Raw genomic sequence first — 18,037 nt, 5'->3', positions numbered from 1 at the left:
GGGGTGGGACCTCGGGACACCAGCTTCAGCCTGCATGCTGGAAGGCCTCTGCTCACCCCAGCAAACCTAGTCTGTGTCCTCACTACTTCACTGTGAGCTCAGTGTTCTTACAGACGGGGAAATCAAGGCACGGAGAGGTCAGCACCTTGCCTGTGGCTAGTGAGCCTGAGAGCAGGATTTGAACCTCTTTATCTGACCATCCCCAGTGCTGTGGGGGACCTCCACCTCACTCACATCCCTCCACACCCCTGCCCCAGGCCCTGCCCTAGGCCCCACCCCAGACCCCACTCAGGCCCCGCCCCCCAGGCTGGTTCAGGGACTGTTCTTGCCCTAGCCCCAAGTGGCTCTGAAGACTGGAGGACAGGTCCTGCCCACAGAGGTCTAGGAGAGGATCAGCTGTCTGTGGCCTGGAGGGGGTGGGGGCTAAAGGGCCACCCTGCCCCCAACCTTGTCTGAGCACCAACCCGGAGCTGTACACGCCTGCTCTTGCTTGTGGGGAGTGGGGGGCAGGGGTAAGGGAGTCCTCTGCACTGACCTGCCACCCCACACCTTGCCCTAGCTGGGACGGGGTCAGCGCAGCAAGGCTCCAGGCTCTGACATTTGCCACTTGCCGTCCCACCGGCCCTTCCAGTTTCTCCCTCCTCAGAAGTCCCCTCCCTTTCAGGGCCCTGGGCGAGGCATGGGGACCAAGCTCAGGACACACTGGAACATGGAGCCCTTCCTCAGGAAGCGGCTGTCCTTCCTGTCCTTCTTCTGGGACAAGATCTGGCCGGCAGACGCCCAGGACCACAGCATCCCTTGCTTCCCGGACCCTGATGCTCACTCTGAGCTGGAGTCCCCAGCCCCTGCGCTCTGCAGCCCCCCTGCGCCCGGGCAGCTCTTCAAGGCACTGTGTGACTTTACTGCGCGGTGTGCAGGCGAGCTGAGCTTCAGCCGTGGGGACAGCCTCTTGGCCCTGAAGGAGGAGGGTGACTACATCTTTGCCCGCAGGCTTGCTGGCAGGCCCAGCGTGGGGCTCGTGCCTATTGCCTACTTGGCCAAGGCCACCCCGGAGATGCTCTCAGACCAACTGTGAGTACCATCTGCTCTGGGAGTCAGAAACAAGTGGGCTGAGCCTGGGGGTCGCCAGTCCAGGATCACGGTGGGGTCCTTCGCCCACTCAGCAGCAAGTTCCTCCTGGCCCTGCCTCACAGCAGTGAACACAGAGCTTGGACCACGGACAGCAGTGACTCTTCCGGGTCAGGTCCAGCAGTAGGTCAGCTGGACAGCGTGTATGCCTGTCACACTGGACTCTGTCTGTCTGGATGATCAGGAAGGCCCTCTTACTCTCACACAGGGACTCAGCCCTGGATGGAGCATTCTAGGAGGCACATTCCACAAGGTGGAATGTGGTCACTGCTAAGTGGTCACTGCTGGAGGGCAGGGGCAAGGGTCTGGATGCTGTTCGAGTGAGACACACACAGCCCCTGTGCTCTTGGAGCTCCCAGTGAGGACATGAGTGTGCAGAGAGGCCATCGGACGTTCTCTTGTGCTCTGAGGGGGGAAGTGGTAAGGTCGTGACTGGGGGGTGGAGGGAGGCACAGCTAGGTCAGAGAGGTGCGTTTACCTGCCCTTCTCCCTCATCCACATTCATCCAGGCCCCCTCCACCTGCACTGGGCCAGGTATGGGGCAGACATGACCCTGGCCTTTGGGATTGCTCGGAAAGGGGCTCTTTGGGGAGTGGACACAGGTAGGGGGAGCACAGAGTACCTGAGGCACTGAGGGCAGCGTCAGTCCACAAGCAGAAAGTAGCCAGCGTGAATATCTGGAGGTTTGCACGCCAGTCATCATGAGAGGAAGAAGAGGGTGGGGGCTCTCCAGGAGGGCTTCTTAGAGGAGGTGACCTCTCAGCTCAAGCTCCAGGTCCATAGGACAGGGTGGTCTCCTGGAATAGCTGTGTGCCAGCTCTGAGCAGCGCCCTGCCATATGGTGGCGGACAGGGTCAATGGGCCTCAAGCATTGCACCCAAATCCTGGACACAATCCCAACCCATCTTTCCCCTGAATGCAGGGAGTCTTTAGCTGTGGTGGCCATTGCAACCTCTGATGTCTAGATGGATGGGGGGCTGCTAGGGCACACGGGGCAGAGTTGCTTCCTCCCAGCCCCAACTTGCATGGAGGTGGTGTGCTGGGTGAGGTCAGGCCAGAAGCTGCTCGGTGAGCAGGTTGTGCAGACCTCACTCAGACACGGGCCAGGCCTGAGTCCTGGACATGTCCTTGTAGACCGGCATTGGGTCTCAGCCTCACTCAGGCCATTTCCAGTTTCTTGGGGGATTTGCAGATTGGGGGGAAGCCTGAGTGACAGGAAGGTGCCTTCTGGCCCCATCCCACGCCTGGGACCGAGCGGCCACTCCAATAGAGAGGGCACACAGTCACTGTGGGTGTGGAGGGCAAAGCCAGAGCCACTCCTGGGAAAGGCTGGCAGAGCTTGGGGGTGGGGAGGGGCTGCCAAGAGGAAGAGCTAATGACTATTTGCTTGGGTTGGAGATCAAAGGGCTGATCACACTCACAGGGTCATTAACCCCAGACACCTGTCCCTGGGCCAGACCAGCTTGGTGGGCCTGGCCCTCAACCTCCACGGTGAGGCCTCATTGCTCCCAAGCTGTTGAGGGCCCCTCTACAATCTTACTTCGCCCACGGCCCCACGCCCCAGGGGGGGACCCAGAGAACATCTCTGCAGCCCAGGGTGTGCACAGGATCTTAGCTTTTACTCCAGGCCCTGTGGCTACAGGGGAGGGCTGGGATGGGGAAGCCTCTGCTTCTCCTGGTCCCACCAGGCCCTGCTGTCCTGGGAAGGCCCGCTGTAGCCCCTTCACATCTGAGACGTTCTCCCTGGCTGGCAGGCCCCAGAAGGCAGGCCTGGCTGCAGAAGGCCCTCGGTGGGTGTGGACATAGTCTGACAGCCTCAAGGCTCTACCTCCTGTTCCCCAATCAAGGTGTTCCTGAGCTTGCTGCCCCACCACATATTGTCTCTGGGGACCCATGTAAGGTCCACCCACGGGTCCTCGACTCTTCCCCGCCTGTCCTGCCTACTGATGCTATCTCCCAGTATTTCCCAGGCCTCTGCCTTTCTACCCACCAGCACTCCACCTCTTCTGTCTCTGATTTGCTCTCTGTCCATCCCAGTCTAGCCCCATGGCTCTGGCCACATTGGTTTTCAGCCCCCTCCCCACAGCTCCCCAGGGTGGGCACAGGTCTGTCTCTGTCTCCTCCTGCCAGGTCCTGTCTTCACCTCTGGCTCCAGCAGCACCCACCTACACAGCTGTGCCCACTTGGTCCCATCTTTTCCAGGGCACCCCACCTTATATTGACTTGCTTTGAGTCATGCTTTGGGCCCTCCAGGTGGTCTGAGAGCCAGGTCCCTATGCTGTCCCTTAGGATGGACGAGGGGCTGTGCTCATAAGGCTGCCCCTGAACATCTGTGGCCCCCTTGGGGGCAGGCCTCTTGCCACTGAGTCCCCAGGAACCTCAGGTATCAGGAGGCTCCAGGAAGGGAAGCTATCTATGGTATGAGGTTCCCCAATGTGGGCTTTGGGGAATAGACACAGGTGATGGAGTGGCGCCAGTAGCCACACCTGGCCTGACCCAGGTAGAGTGCTGGCCCAGATGGGTGTGAGATGAGTGGGCCCTGCCCCACCCCAAGCTCAGATGTGGGGGTTCCTAGTGTTTGGGAATCCTATACAGACTGAGGAGTGGGTGCTTGGGACCCCTGCCACCCTGGTGCTTAGGGTGGTCTTCACGGGAGCAGCTCTGTATGCAGAGAGTGGGGGGCTTAGGCTGGCCTGTGCTGGGCAGGGCTCCTCAGAGGTGGGCACTGGATGCTTTGAGCCTCCCCAGTCTCCCACTCCCAGCCTCTCCTGACCACCTGCCCAGCCAGACTCAGGCCACCTCCTTTAGGGCCTTCCCAGCTGCTCCAGGACTGAGGCTGCTTCTCCCACACCACCTATGACATCGCAAGGTATGTTGGCCAGGCCCAGCCAGGTGGCACCCATGGTCCTCCCCGGCCACACCTGCAGCCCAGCCTATACACCCAGACATCATCAAGGTGCCCTGGTTCCCAGTGGACCTCTTGCAGGGACCCAGCTTTCTTGAGTTCGGCAAGTTTGGCCTGTGGCCAGGCTAACTGTTAGCCTGTGGCCAAGGCTGTGGTCACTTTGTGAGCAAGACTAATGGAGAGCCTGTGGCTGAGGCGAGCGGACAGTCTCAACTGACAATGTCACTGCTGGTGTCTGTCAGTTCCATGCTGGCCCAAGAGGTCCTTCTGACAACTCTGGAGGCCCAGCACTGAGGGCCGGGGCTTGGGGCACAGAGCGGGCACATGGGGCCTCTACCAGTGTGGGGCAGGGGGCACTAGGGCTGGACCTACCTAGTGACTGCTACACTCGCCCTTAGCAGCTGGTACTTCAGCGGCATCAGCCGCACCCAGGCCCAGCAGCTGCTCCTGTCCCCGGTCAACGCTCCAGGGGCCTTCCTTGTCCGGCCCAGTGAGAGCAGCCAAGGAGACTACTCACTGTCAGGTACAAGGGCCCCTCATGCCCCTGTCCCCGTGGGGCACCCTGTTTAGCTGCCACCAGGCTAGAACACTCCTGATTTCAGGGTCCTTGCCCATGCCTAGCCCCACCTAGGGCCTGACAGCGCTCCCTGCTGGTGGCTTCAAGTGTTCGTCCTCTTGTTCATGAGCTTACCTGCTCATCTCGTCCTTTCCCCATCCACCTCTTGGACTCTCTCACTTGCCATCACCCACTGAGCACCCACTCTGTGCTCTGTGTACACAGCTGGCAAGGGCCCACTCCAGCCCCTGTCCGCTCCTCCGGCCTGTAGCTTCCCACATTCCCTCCTCCTCCATGAGGCTCCGGCTGTCTCAGGCCCCAGGAGGGTGGTGGCAGTCTCCTGGCTGCGGTGGTGCAGAGTCTGGACACAGCCTCCATCTCTGCACCCTCCCAGTCCGGGCCCAGGCTCAAGTCCGCCACTACCGCATCTCCACGGCGGCTGACGGCAGCTTCTACCTGCAGAAGGACCGTCTCTTCCCCAGCCTGGAGGAGCTGCTCACGTACTACAAGGCCAACTGGAAGCTGATCCAGAACCCGCTGCTGCAGCCCTGCGTGTCCCAGGTGGGCCTGCCCCCGCTCTGCCACCTGCCCAGCCCGTACTAGGCCTCACACACTGCCCAGAGGGTGAGCGGGGATCTGATGAGGCCCGAGAGCCCACACCTGGTGAACCCTCCACACTTTGGTTGGGGCCCTGCCCCGAGGCTGGGTCTGCTCTCACCTGAGAGTCCTGGATGGGAGATACCAGGCACTGCAGGCAGCAGTGAGGAGGGCAGGGGTGAGTTTGGGGCACGTCTGGGGAAGATGCCCTCAGCAGCCCCAGACTCAGGGCAGAAGCTGTGGGAAGAGATGCTGATCCCGAGGATCCACACCTGGGCTGGAGCTGCAGTTCACCACCACCATCCCAGAGTGGCCGTCTTGCCGAGGGGCCAGGGCTGTGACCCAGTTCCTCTGGTCCCATAATGACAGCCTGACTGGGGCAGTAATGAGTGTTTGTGGACAGATGTCCTCCCCCAGCAAAGGCCCCACTTAAGTCTGGAAGCAGTCAGGGCTAGGCCAGGGGAGGTCAGCACCTGACACCCCTTGCTCCAGCCAGAGCCAGCACTGAATATGTGCTAGGGCGGAGGCCCGTCCCTGTGTGGCTCTGCCCTGGGCACAGGCAGAGGCACTGAATGCCCCCTCCCCCACAGAAGCCCCCTGAGCAGGATGAGTGGGAGCGGCCGCGCTCAGAGTTCGCCTTGCAGAGGAAGCTGGGTGAAGGCTACTTCGGGGAGGTATGGGAAGGCCTGTGGCTCAGCTCTGTGCCCGTGGCCATCAAGGTCATCAAATCAGGTGGGTGAGGCCCTGCTGCCTCTGACTCCTGGAGCCCCAGGCAGCCCTTGGTGGTATGGGTGGGTCCTGGAGTTGCACCCTCTCCTGCAGCTGACATGAAGCTTGCTGACCTCGCCAAGGAGATCCAGACACTCAAGAGCCTGCAGCACGAGCGCCTCATCCAGCTGCATGCCGTGTGCTCCACCGGCGAGCCTGTGTACATTGTCACTGAGCTCATGCGCAAGGGCAACCTGCAGGCCTTCCTGGGCAGTGAGTACCAAGCCCTGCTGGCAGACTGTCTGTGGGCACATGACCTCTTGGCCTAGGGACAACAACACCTGCCCCCCTCTGGCACAGGCCTTTGATGGGCTCCAGGCCTTGTTGCTGGAGGCTAGATTTTCTGTGGCCCAGAGGGCTGTGGTGGGCGGGGTCCAAGAGCGGGTTCAGAGCCCCTGGTCTGTGCCTGGTCTGGGCCTTGTGGAGGGACAGTCAGAGCATTGGATTCCAGGCTGGGCAGAGTGCAGGTGGGGTGGGTCTGTCTGCATCACCAGCCCCTGAACAAGGTCAATATGGACTCAGCCCAGCCCGGTGTCCTCTCCCCACTTTGGCCCTTCTTTGTCTTTGTCTCTGTTGAGGACCCAGGCCAGGCTGCCAAGGAGTAGCCTGTCCCAAGCAGTCACTGTAGCCGCACAGGGTGCACCCTGTCTCAAACAAGGAAACTGAGGCGCAGAGGGTAGTGACCTGGAAGAGGCCCATCCCCTGACGGTTGGCTGCCCTGCAGGCCCTGAAGGTCGTACCTTGAACCTGCCTGTCCTGCTGGGCTTTGCCTGCCAGGTGGCTGAGGGCATGAGCTACCTGGAGGGGCGGCGCATTGTGCATCGAGACCTGGCCGCCAGGAACGTGCTTGTGAGCGACAACCTGGCCTGCAAAGTGGCTGACTTTGGCCTGGCCCGGCTGCTCAAGGTCAGTGCTGCTGACCCTGCCAAGCCATGGAGCAGGTGGGAGGGGAGGGCCCACTTCACCCATCCCACCATGGTGTCCCTTCACCAGGACGACGTCTACTCCCCGAGTAGCGGCTCCAAGATCCCTGTAAAGTGGACGGCGCCGGAGGCCGCCAACTACCGTGTGTATTCCCAGAAGTCGGATGTCTGGTCCTTCGGAGTGCTGCTCTATGAGGTGTTCACCTATGGCCAGTGTCCCTATGAAGGTAAGCAGCCAAGCACACCCTGCCCTGGGTGTCCCTCACCCCTGAAGGAGCACGAGGCTTCCAGGCTGTCCCTGTGGCAGAGCCTGGCAAGGGCTGGGGGAGGGATCCACAATGACTCCTCCTCTCCAGGAATGAGCAACCACGAGACGCTGCAGCAGATTGCAAGGGGGTACCGGCTGCCCCGCCCGGCCGCCTGCCCTGCCGAGGCCTACGCGCTCATGCTGGCGTGCTGGAAAGGCAGCCCCAAGGAGCGGCCGGCCTTCGCAGTGCTGCAGGAGAAGCTGGGCACCATCCACGGGCGCCTCCACCCTGCCCTCACGTGACCTGGGGCACTGGATTCCAGGGCTGGGCTACTCCTCCCCGCAGGCCTCCTCCTCAGGACAGTGTTTGCCTCAACTCATACAGGGGTGTGGGACCGCCAGCCTGCAGAGCCCTGGTCATGGGCCTCACATGGTGACATGCACACGTGTGTGCATACCGGCCGACATATGCAGATGCCCACCCACTCAGAGAAGAGAGGGGCTGGCATCCTCTGCTCGGTGTAGCCGTGTTCCTGGCAGGGGTAGAACTCAGCAGAGAAGGCCAGGTGGAGCCCGTGTTTCCTCCCGCCTCAGGGAGGCTGGGTGGAGAAGCCCAGAGCCTGGCTGAGGTCCCTTCCAGGGTCAAGAGCAACAGGTGTGGCTTCCTAATTTTCTCCAAAGTCCCTCCAGGGCCTTGTTGAAGGGCCTGATGCAGCGGCTCCCAGGCTGACCCCAGGTACTGGGTACACGCGAGGATGAAGCCACCATCTCCCACATGCACACTGCTGCCTGTGTGCCGACCTGTGTGCTCAGGGAGGCAGTACCCAATAAATAAGTGTGGACTAAGTGAGACACACACAAACATGCGTCATGCACGGATCTCAGCCCCCAACCAGAGCAAGAGCTGGAGCTGATGGGTGGTCTACCAGCTGGTTTATCATGGCGGAGGGAGAACTGGCCCCCAGTGGCCCAGGCCCCACCCTAGGGCATCTTGGTGCCCAGAGCAGGGGAGCCAGAGGCACATGACCTCCTGCAGGAGCTGCGTGAACAGTCCTTTCCATCTCACTGGGCTGGGATTGAAGGGGTGGGTGGGGGACTGGGTCAGATCACAGGAAGGTCAGGCTGATGGCTGGGTGGCAGTTTTGGGGGCGGGTGACCCTTGTGGTCAGGGAGGCTGCCCCATCTCTGCCTCGGCGGTGCAGGCCCAGGTGCCAGTCTGACTGTGCAGTGGACGGGGGTGCCGTTGAAGGCAGGCAACTGGGCGACAGCTCTCTGGGGAAAGGAAGCAGTGTTTCCAGAGCACACCTGCCTCCAGCACGCTGATTTCAGGCCACAGTTGACATCAAATGAGGAGGTGGGTGCCGGCACCCTTGGGCCTTGCTCACCCTTGCCCTGCTCCAGTCACCTTGGATGGACAAGCAGAAGAGCAGCAAGACCGGGCGGGTGGGGTCTGCCCTCAGGGTGCCCGGCCTCCACCTTTCTGGGAGCCCCACGCTGGCCACCCTCAGTTATACCACTGATCACAGGCCTCTCAAGTGCAGATAAGTGTCCCCCCCCCCCGCCCCGGGGCTGCTCAGAGAACACTGCTGGGACTGGAGTTGGGGTGGGGGTGCTTCCTGGGGCAGGGTGAACGGCAGGGGCAGCGCAGGGGGATGAGGTAGGAACCAGCCACTTTAGGCCCAGATCTGTCTGGCTTTTTGGGTCAGAGCTGAGTGGGGAGGGGTGGAGCCCCCAGAGCCTCAGACCCCAGGCTGAGACCGCCCCAACCCGGGTGGAGGGTAGAGGCGGGAAGGTGCCGTCTGAGCTTCTTGGGACCCTGGGCAGCAGCTGCTGACCCCTCTGTCCTGTGCTGGGCTGAGGCGCTGGCTCAGGCATGCGAGCTCCAGAAGGTGAGGGCTGGAGCTGAGCTCCTCTGGTTCGGGAGACTGAGGTACTCCTCTGGGCAGGGGCTCTGGCCACCAGGAAAGGCTCTCCCTGTTTGCTTGGAGCTTCAGTGAGTGTGGGCGGGCTGGGCAGGCAGCCTGGGAGGAAAGGAACATGCTGGGTGTGGTGGCCGGCCAGAGAGACAGGTGTGCGTGGGGATCATCTTGGGTGTCTCACCAGCCATGTGCTGGACAGGTTTGTGCTTCGGAGCCTCTGGGTGGGGCCGGGACACCCACCCAGTCTCGAAACTCTTGATTCCTGGTGTGACTCAGGCAGAACTCCAGGCTCATCTGTACCCAGTAACTCTCAAGGCCCCTGGACATGGGTTTGTGGGCCAGGCCCAGGGCTGAGGGGACTGGAGTGTATTGGTGAGCAGTTGGGGGGGTTTAGGGGGGTCCTGGGCTCAACAGGCACTAAGCAGCCTACCCACCCAGTGGTCCTGCCCCCTCTGAGCCCTTCCCTCTCCACAGTCCTGGCTGCCCCTTCCCCAAGTCGCTTGGTCAGAACTGAGCTGGGTTGCCCAGCCCAGCACATCTATGACCTTGTTAAACAGCACACGCTCCTGCTCTTACTCTTGAGATAGGGTGAGTGGTGCCGTTGCTTTCTCCTCAGTGAAAGGGAGGGTTCCAACAGGCAGGATTCATGCTCGTTTGGCCTTGCAGTCCTGTCTTGGCAGAGAATCCCTGATCCTTAGCACCTCCTCCGACAAGGAAATGACTCAGCCCCAGGCCAGCAGGCTGACCCCAGATCCATGGTCTTTACCCAGGCTCCTCCCTGGACCTCCTGCGGCGGCCATACCAGCTCCTCGCCATGAGCAGGGAGTGTGTGGCATGGGCTCTGTGGTGAGAAGGAGGCATTGGGACATGGGAGACTTCAGGGAGAGAAGAGAGGCAGCCTGCTGTCCATTTGTCCCATCTCAGTCCCAGTGGCCCTGGGGGTGAGGGAAGGGAGTGGCTTGTCCATGGCCTCTCTCCCTGTCCCCCAGCTCCAAGACTCACTCCTACCCCGCAGTTCAGGTTCCACTGAGGTGGACCCCATGAGGGCCCTGTCTGACCGGTCACTCTGACTTCCCTCTCTTGGGCTCAGGTCCAGCCACGTGGTCACTTGGCGAGCACATTTTCCACAGCAGGTAGGCAATAACAGTGCCCAGGCTGACCTGGCCCCAGTTCGTAGAACAGGTGGGGCTACCAGGCCCTGGCAGAGGAGGCCAGGGTGCTCGGAGAGCCACCTGTCACAGGGAAGTCAGCAGGCTCCTCCTCGGCTGAGCAGGGGGTGGCCTGTCAGAGTTGGCCCCGCCCACCCATACCTCCCAGCCATGGTGTTCGAAGCAGCCGCGTGACAGGAGGCAGGGAGGAAGGCCAGGCAGCTAGGTCCTGCCACTTTAGCAGCCATGGTGTCCAGGGGCCAGGCTCACCTGGGCCCCCAGTACGTGGGCCTCTGGGACTTCGAGGCCAGGACAGGTGAGGAGCTAAGCTTCCAGGCAGGGGACCTCTTCCACGTGGCCAGGAAGGAGGAGGAGTGGTGGTGGGCCACACTGCTGGATGCTGAGGGCGGGGCCCTGGCCGAGGGCTACGTGCCCCACAACTACCTGGCCGAAAAGGAGACGATGGAGTCTGAGCCGTGAGTGTCCCTGTGGTCCTTGTGGGCCGCCAAGCTGCCCCACTCCCCAGGCCCTGCAGCCCCTTGAGAGGTCAGGGGAGGGCTTCCATGGAACAAAGCTCTCTACCCCTGTGCCTGGGTTCGGGGAGGGACAGGGGTGCTGGGCTGGCTAAGGAGGGTGGGGACTTGTGATTTCATCTCCCCAGGCCTCCCAGTCGGGGCTGGACCCCACCATCCTGGTCCCAGGAGTGTGACTGGGTTTTTGCTGAGTGACATCTGGGGGTGGGGGAAGTGAAGGCATGGGGCCCCTTCCCTGGGCTCCCCCATGATTGCTTCATGGAGCCAGGATCTAGAGAGGACAGAGGAGGCCACAGTGGGCTTCTGGGTGCCCGGCCAGCAGTGACGGTGTCTATGCTGGAATCTGAGGCAGGGCCAGGTCTTTTGGGGAGCCAAGCTCTCCTCACCTTCCAAACAACTGAAACCAGATGTGTGACCTAGTTAGGGAAGGAGAAAGGTCATTGCGACATGCCCTCTTCGGGTGTGGGCTGCAGGCATCTGCTCCCTGCACCCTGCACCCTCACAGCTGCCTCGTCACTGGCTCCGGGAAGCGGTGGCCACCCTGAAAGGCTGCCCAGGCTGCTTGAACCATAGGGGCAGCCTTTGATGGGGAATCCACGAGACCTGGGCTGGTTCCTCTGAATTCTGGGTGGGGGTGGGGGTTCCAGCAGGAAGGACCCAGTAGCCTGCCTGTGCTCCCTGATCCCAGGGCCCTCAGTGTGCACCCACTTTGAGCTCACGCTGTGTGCTGGGCGGCACAGTGGACATGTGTGGGGGTGACAGACAGTGGGCAAGTTCAGCCTGAAGCAGGCTGGCTTTAGAGGCAGGGTCTTACACGGGGCGTAGTACAGGGTGGGCCGGCTGGAGTAGAGGCCCGGTGGCCCGAGAACGTGCATTGGAGAAGCAGGGGGAGGTGGCAAGGGGGGGTGAGCAGGGGAGCCCTCTGAGGTGTGCAGGATGGGTCTGTACTGGGCAGTGGTCTTCAGTGCAGGGGCCTGAGTTCCAATGGTGCCCGAGGGAGTTGGGGTGCCAAGGGCAGAGCAACTGGCCACAGGGGTCACCTGGGAGATCGTGGGCCCCACCCTGTAGTCCAGAGTTCAGGGCTCGCCTATGCCCTGGCTCTGGCTGCTGACATGTTGGGATGGGTGAGTGTGTGGGTGTGTGTATGAGTGTGCGAATGCATGTGTGTGACTACAGTCACATGTGCATGGACTGCTGCTCAGGGCCCCTGGTGCTAGAGCACAGCCTGTCTGTGGCCCCAGTCGTAGAAGGTAGTCACAGAATCACAGAACAATGTGGTCTCATGAGATGGATGGTACGTCCCTGGGACAGAGTGGCTCTGGCCGCACACAGGGGACACCCTGGCAGAGTGGTGATACGTGCCTGCTCTACCCCCTCCAGGTCACTAGGCACTTTCTGGAACCAGCCACTTGGGACATTTTGGGTCTATGATGGGTAAAGAAGGGGCCTCAGGTTGGAAAAAGCAGCTGGGGGTCAGGTGATTGGGCTGGGGTGGGGGAGGGCAGGGCAGGGATCAGAGTAGAGTCAGTGCGGAGTCAGTGTGAGCCCTGGACCTTCTGCCTCCCACCCCCTCCAACAGGTGGTTCTTTGGCTGTATTTCCCGCTCAGAAGCCTTGCACCGACTGCAGGCAGACGGCAACCAGCCAGGGGCCTTCCTGATCAGGGTCAGCGAGAAGCCGGGTGTCGACTATGTCCTCTCGGGTACAACAGCCCCTCTCAAGCTCTGCGGGGTCGCTGGGTTTGGCTTGGTGTCGCCTTGCCCCTGAGCACTGCGTGTGGAGGGCCGGGCCTCTCTGGGCTGTCCCCCTCCATCTGGCTGTGACTTCCAGGACATTGAGACCCTTCTCCGGGGACCTTTAAGGCCTACAGTGGGCGATTGTCCCTGGGGTCCTCAGCCTGGGTTTTCTCCTTTCACTACTGGGACAACCACAGGGCAGGATGCTGGGCGTGGGGCCCACCTGCACCTCCTGGTCTGAGAGCTCCTCTGTGGGACGGGGTGGAAGGGGTTGGCACCCAGGGTGCTCATCCCTGCTCAAGCGCCCCTCCTCTGCCCGTGCCTCTGCGCTTCAGTGCGGGGCAGGCAGGCTGTGCGGCACTACAAGATCTGGAGGTGTGCTGGCCGGTTTCACCTCAGCGAAGCCGTGTCCTTCCCCAGCCTGGCCAAGCTCGTGGACCACCACAGGGTGCACAGCCTGTCACACGGCCTGCAGCTGACAATGCCCTGCTGGAAGGTAGGCAACCCCGCCCCTGCTTGGACTCTGCTCTCCTGCAGCACTCTCTCCCCAATGACATGAACCCTCAGGGTCGTGCATGGGACTCAGGGGGACTCTGCCTGCCTGGAAGCTGAGGTCCTGCAGAGCTGGGAGCTGTGGGTGGAGCAGAGAGGGTCCCCTCTTCCCCTCACTCTCAACTTTGGGCTGTAAGAGGTCAGCAATGATGGTCTCTGGGACAAGGGCCATGTGCCCCAGCCAGCAGCAGGACAGGAGTTTTGTCTGAGTGGTACTTGGGACAATGTTACTAGCCTGTTTACAGGACACAGCAGCGGGCAGTCCCTGGAGAGCCCCTGTGCTGGACACTGGGATTCTTGACCAGGGCTCCCCCTGCTGGGGTCAGAGGGAATTCCTGAAGGATGGGCTGGGCCATGTGATGGCACCCCTCCCTACCCTGTGTCCCCGCCTGTCCCTTCAGCGTGAGTTGGAGCCCCTGCCCCACTGTGCAGACTGGGAGAGGCCTCGGGAGGAGTTCACGCTCTGTAGGAAGCTGGGGTCCGGCTACTTTGGGGAGGTCTTCGAAGGGCTCTGGAAAGACCAGGTCCGAGTGGCCATTAAGGTGATTGCCCGAGGTGAGTGGCCCCAGGTCAGGGGGCTCTGCCTGACCACCCTACCCCTCCCATCCTACCAACAGGGACTTTTGGCCTCGATCACTGGGTGTGGGGGCCAAGGCAACTCCAGGGCCCTGATAGTCCCATGTGCCACACACTGCCTTACCTGTGCCATACATGGCACCTACAGCAATATGAAGGTGACATTTTCCTCTCAATTGTAAATGTTCTTACCTAAACGCACTTATAAAGGGCATGCCACATTTTAAAAAATTCCATTTTTATTATTATTTTTAAAGATTTTAAAATTGATTTTTAGAGAGAGAGGGAGAGGGAGAGAGAGAGCAAAACATCAATCAGTTGCCTCCTGCACACCCCCTACTGGGGATCGAGCCCAGAACCAGGCCATGTACCCTGACCCGGAATCAAACTGGCAACCTTTCGGCATATGGGATGATGCCCTACCCACTGAGCCACACTGGCCAGAACAGTGTGGTAAATTCTTAAATGGGAAGCCACTAAAATCACTAGATTGCTAGAAACCTGACAGATTCACCTGTAATCTCCTTGGGAAGCACCAGGGGCTGGGATCCCACATTCAAGAACCAGGGGCCCAGGGTGCATGGGAACATGTGTATCTGGCTTGGGCAAGTGTGGGCCAAAGTGGGTACTGAGGGTGCCTGGGATGTGGTCAGAGCAGAGAGTGGGCACAGTGGAGACACCAGGTGGGGTGCTGGGGCACTTGGGACCGGGCTGTGTCTGCCTGGGTACCCTGGCCTTGGGAGCTGGGCATCTCAGGAGTACACCCATGTTTACTGAGGGGGGGTGGGTTGGGGCTGCACTCATTGAGCTGCCCATCCCTGCAGACGACCTCCTGCACCAGCACACATTCCAGGCGGAGATCCAGGCCATGAAGAAGCTTCGGCACAAGCACATCCTGGCACTGTACGCCGTGGCATCCGTGGGGGACCCTGTGTACATCATCACGGAGCTCATGGCCAAGGGGAGCTTGCTGGAGCTCCTGCGGGGTAAGTGGCAGTGGTGGCACACGGCTGCTTTCAGGGATCAGTGATACCTGGTCGCAGGGGTCGGGGGGCGGGGCAGACAGGAAGGACGCTCTAAGGAAGAAAAAGAAAAGCTTGCTTGCCCCCACACCATGCACAGGACGCCAGGGCTCTCTTGAGGCTGTCAGGCCTTTCCTGTTTAAGAAATGTGCAAAATCTCTTGTGATGAATGTACCACCTGTTCATTGTGGGAATTTGAGAAAAGAGAGAAACAATAAGGACAAATACGATAAGAAAAGCCCTCCTGACTCCTGCACCCAGAGCTACCTGGGCAGTCTTATCCTCTGTGACAAGTCCCATGATTTCACTTAACACCCAGCCAGATAGCGGCTGCAGATGAGCTGAGATGGCTCAATGTCAGAGATGTTGAGACGAGAAGAAAGGTGATTTGTAGGATGAGGGGCGTCCGGTACATGATGCGATCACCGGGATCTAGTTTTACTGACCAACATTTGGAAAACTCTGAATGTGGAATTGCTCACAGAAGCTGGCACTTTGCAGGCACTGTCCTCTGTCCCATGTCATTGACTGTTCAGAAATGATTGTTGACAGTCTACACCCCCCCCACACACACACAGGTGTGCTGCATCCACCTAGTGGGTGGCCTGTTGGACCTTTTCAAGGTTTTCCTTCGTGTAAATAGCACTGTGAAGGGGCCTCTTTACTTACACCTTGGAGTCCCCAGCACCTTACTTCAGGTTCCCAGAAGTGCAAAGATGTGCATGAACCACGTTTGGGCTGACACAGAACTGCCTCCCAGAGGGCTGCATGGGGCCGCTGTCTCAATTTTAAATCAGGCGGCCTGCGCCCTGAGCCAGGAGCCAGAAGAGGCATGGCAGAGAGGGCGCCCCGCCCGCTGACCCCGCTCCCTTTGCCTCTGCAGAGTCCGATGAGAAAGCCCTGCCGGTCTTGGAGCTGGTGGACATTGCCTCACAGGTGGCTGAGGGCATGTGCTACCTGGAGTCACAGAATTATATTCACCGGGACCTGGCTGCCAGGAACATCCTCGTGGGAGAGAACAACATTTGCAAAGTGGGGGACTTCGGGCTGGCCAGGCTCATCAAGGTGCGGCTGCGGCCAGCTTGGGGCATGGCAGGGCTTCCTCTGGGCTCGGAGCTGGGGGCTCCCATGGGGTACCTGAGCTGGGACGGGAGCTGAGGGCTGCAGCTCTGGGAGGTGGGACACAGGAAGCTGCTCATGGGGCCTTTTGGAGCCGGGGGGGAGATGGCAGCACCTGGCCAGTCCAGGAAGCACAGGAAGAAAGGGAAGCTACATGGGGCCAGAACAAGTGCCCAGAGGCTGTTGGGGCATGTTGGAGGAGCCAAAGTCTCTGCTGGATGGGTCCTAGAAGCAGGGAACCAGCCTTCATTTGCTCACCCCTTAATTCAGTGTCGCTGCCCCAGCTTCTGTGGTTCAGCCAGGAGAGGCTAGGTGTTGTCTGTGAGCTCAGGGCAAACATCTCCCAACGCCCACCCCTCAAAGAAGTGTTTTTATTGTGGAGAATGTGGAAGACAGATGTCGTCAGAATTATGCAATGTGCTTTGGGGCCCCTCCATCAGACATTCATACCCGCTGGCCTGCCCAGCCCCACCCACAGCCCTGGCGTGTACACACTTCATACATGTAAGGACCCCAAATCAGCACACAGCCACACCACAATCACACCTTTACAAATTAACTGTAATCTTCAAAGTCATCGCGTGCCCCTCAGAGCTCAATTTCCACATTCTTGCAAACGCCATGAATCCATTTCTTTGCTCCTCAAGTGGACCAACGCAATTGCTGGACTGCTCGAGGCTCTGCTAACCCACTGTTGCTTCTGTGGTTCTTTCCTCATCGCGACATTTCCCTCACCCACCCGGTGGCCAGCAGCGGGACAGGTCACTCGGGAAGGCAGGCTGACTGTGACTCTGCAGCCTTTTCAAGTTTTCCCAGTGGCCAGTCAGCCTTTCTTTTGGTATCTCTGAGCTCATGAGCTTGAACACATCTGCAGGCTCCACCATAGTGGTCACTGTGCTACTGGGGCTCACACTGCCCCATATCTGGGTTCCCTTTGGGAGGAGACACCCTTTTCCTGACACTGACTTCCCAGCTCTGCCACCTGCCTGTCCTCCCTTCTGCCCCAAGGCCCAAGGCCGGCGGCATCTCCCTCTAGTGGCAACCTGTGTCCAGACAGTGCCCAAGCTCCAGGCAGGGCAGCTGCTTACCTGCCCCACATGTGGACACCACATGCCTGTCGGTGCTCTGGGGAGCAGGCAGCCCCCCTCACTCCTCCGTGTCTGATTGCAGGAGGACATCTACCTTTCCCATGACCGCAGCATCCCTTACAAGTGGACCGCCCCCGAGGCACTCTCCCGAGGGCACTACTCTGTCAAGTCTGACGTCTGGTCCTTCGGGGTTCTCCTTCACGAGATTTTCAGCAGGGGTCAGACACCCTATCCAGGTACTGGGCCCCAGCAGTGCCCCTGACTGTGGGCAGGTGGGAGAGGGCTGTCACCTGGACACCATTCTGAGCGCCTGAGCACTGTCCGGAGTAGGGTCTGAGAAATGGGTGTGGGGCATGCAGAGGGTGAGTGTGGCCCAAAGCTTCCCAGGAGGTGCAATAGTTGGTAGGCACCAGCCTCCCAGCTGCCACAGCCTGCTTGTCCCACTTTCCACAGGCATGTCCAACCATGAGGCCTTCGTGAGGGTGGACTCAGGCTACCGCATGCCCTGCCCCCCTGAGTGCCCGCCCACTGCACACAAGCTGATGCTCTTGTGCTGGCACAGGGACCCCGAGAAGAGGCCCTGCTTCAAAGCCCTGCGGGAGAAGCTCTCCAGCTTCACCAGATACGAGAACCCAATCTGAGTGCGGGGCCCTCCCCACCACCTGGAGGTGGCAAAAAGCACCAACAGCTCCCAGACCCAGGCAGGAAGCTCCTCCAGCCAGGGCTGCCCTGTCCTGGGGCAGAAGACACCCTCTGCCATCTGGGGCTGAGACTTCCTCTTCTGAGACAGCAGCACCAGGAACGTGCCAGGCTCTCCCAACTAGGAACCATCTAAGAACAGGGAGCGAAACTGTCCCTGGCACTGGCCCACTGCCCACCAGCTGTCAGGACCAGGGCTTGGCCCTTTGGGGCAGTGCATGGTGGGAGCCTGAGCCTTGGCCATGCCCTCTTTACCACCTGGCCCCTGCCTAACCTCTCCCCCCCATCTTGGGGCTGGACACAGACTCCCCAGCACTCTTGCAGGCAGGGGCTGCTTGGTGGTTGGGCACTGCTGCCTGCCATCCTGGGGCCAGGCGGATGTCCCCATCTTCCTGCCACTGTAATCAGGAGCTGCCTTCAAAGGCTCTGGGGGCCTCAACGGGACGCTATGGCCAAATAGACTGGGTGGGGCACCTGCCCACCCAACTTCAGCAGTGACCAACGGCCTTGGGCCCACAAGGG

The 18,037-nt window shown here is 60.6% G+C and overlaps 2 protein-coding genes across 2 annotated transcripts; both read left to right on the top strand.

The window, feature by feature from the left end:
* The first annotated feature begins 709 nt into the window (after positions 1 to 709).
* SRMS (src-related kinase lacking C-terminal regulatory tyrosine and N-terminal myristylation sites) lies at positions 710 to 7,427 on the top strand. Its single transcript, XM_016202951.2, has 8 exons — positions 710 to 1,071; positions 4,435 to 4,556; positions 4,984 to 5,150; positions 5,777 to 5,918; positions 6,009 to 6,167; positions 6,679 to 6,860; positions 6,948 to 7,104; positions 7,234 to 7,427. Exons 1-8 carry the CDS (start codon positions 710 to 712, stop codon positions 7,425 to 7,427), a joined length of 1,485 nt encoding a protein of 494 aa, XP_016058437.2.
* Positions 7,428 to 10,437: 3,010 nt separating this feature from the next.
* Positions 10,438 to 17,457, top strand: PTK6 (protein tyrosine kinase 6). The gene is made up of 8 exons (XM_016202324.2): positions 10,438 to 10,667; positions 12,304 to 12,425; positions 12,795 to 12,955; positions 13,413 to 13,566; positions 14,412 to 14,573; positions 15,493 to 15,674; positions 16,899 to 17,052; positions 17,270 to 17,457. The coding sequence occupies exons 1-8, from the start codon at positions 10,438 to 10,440 to the stop codon at positions 17,455 to 17,457; spliced, it is 1,353 nt and encodes a 450-aa protein (XP_016057810.2).
* Positions 17,458 to 18,037: the final 580 nt, after the last annotated feature.

Source organism: Miniopterus natalensis, chromosome 7 (assembly GCF_054644295.1).
Source record: "Miniopterus natalensis isolate mMinNat1 chromosome 7, mMinNat1.hap1, whole genome shotgun sequence".
Classification (NCBI taxonomy): domain Eukaryota; kingdom Metazoa; phylum Chordata; class Mammalia; order Chiroptera; family Miniopteridae; genus Miniopterus; species Miniopterus natalensis.
Note: the sequence above shows the minus strand (reverse complement) of the source record. Positions and strands in the feature narration are given on the sequence as shown.

What these genes read in the sequence shown, in the direction of transcription:
- PTK6 (XM_016202324.2), top strand. Translation starts at nt 10,438, where the DNA reads ATGGTGTCCAGGGGCCAGGCTCACCTGGGCCCCCAGTACGTGGGCCTC. An exon ending in TGACAATGCCCTGCTGGAAG is followed by an intron (nt 12,956 to 13,412) that starts GTAGGCAACCCC and finishes CTGTCCCTTCAG; the next exon opens with CGTGAGTTGGAGCCCCTGCC. An exon ending in GGGTCAGACACCCTATCCAG is followed by an intron (nt 17,053 to 17,269) that starts GTACTGGGCCCC and finishes CACTTTCCACAG; the next exon opens with GCATGTCCAACCATGAGGCC.
- SRMS (XM_016202951.2), top strand. Translation starts at nt 710, where the DNA reads ATGGAGCCCTTCCTCAGGAAGCGGCTGTCCTTCCTGTCCTTCTTCTGG. An exon ending in GAGATGCTCTCAGACCAACT is followed by an intron (nt 1,072 to 4,434) that starts GTGAGTACCATC and finishes CGCCCTTAGCAG; the next exon opens with CTGGTACTTCAGCGGCATCA. An exon ending in TGGCCAGTGTCCCTATGAAG is followed by an intron (nt 7,105 to 7,233) that starts GTAAGCAGCCAA and finishes CCTCCTCTCCAG; the next exon opens with GAATGAGCAACCACGAGACG.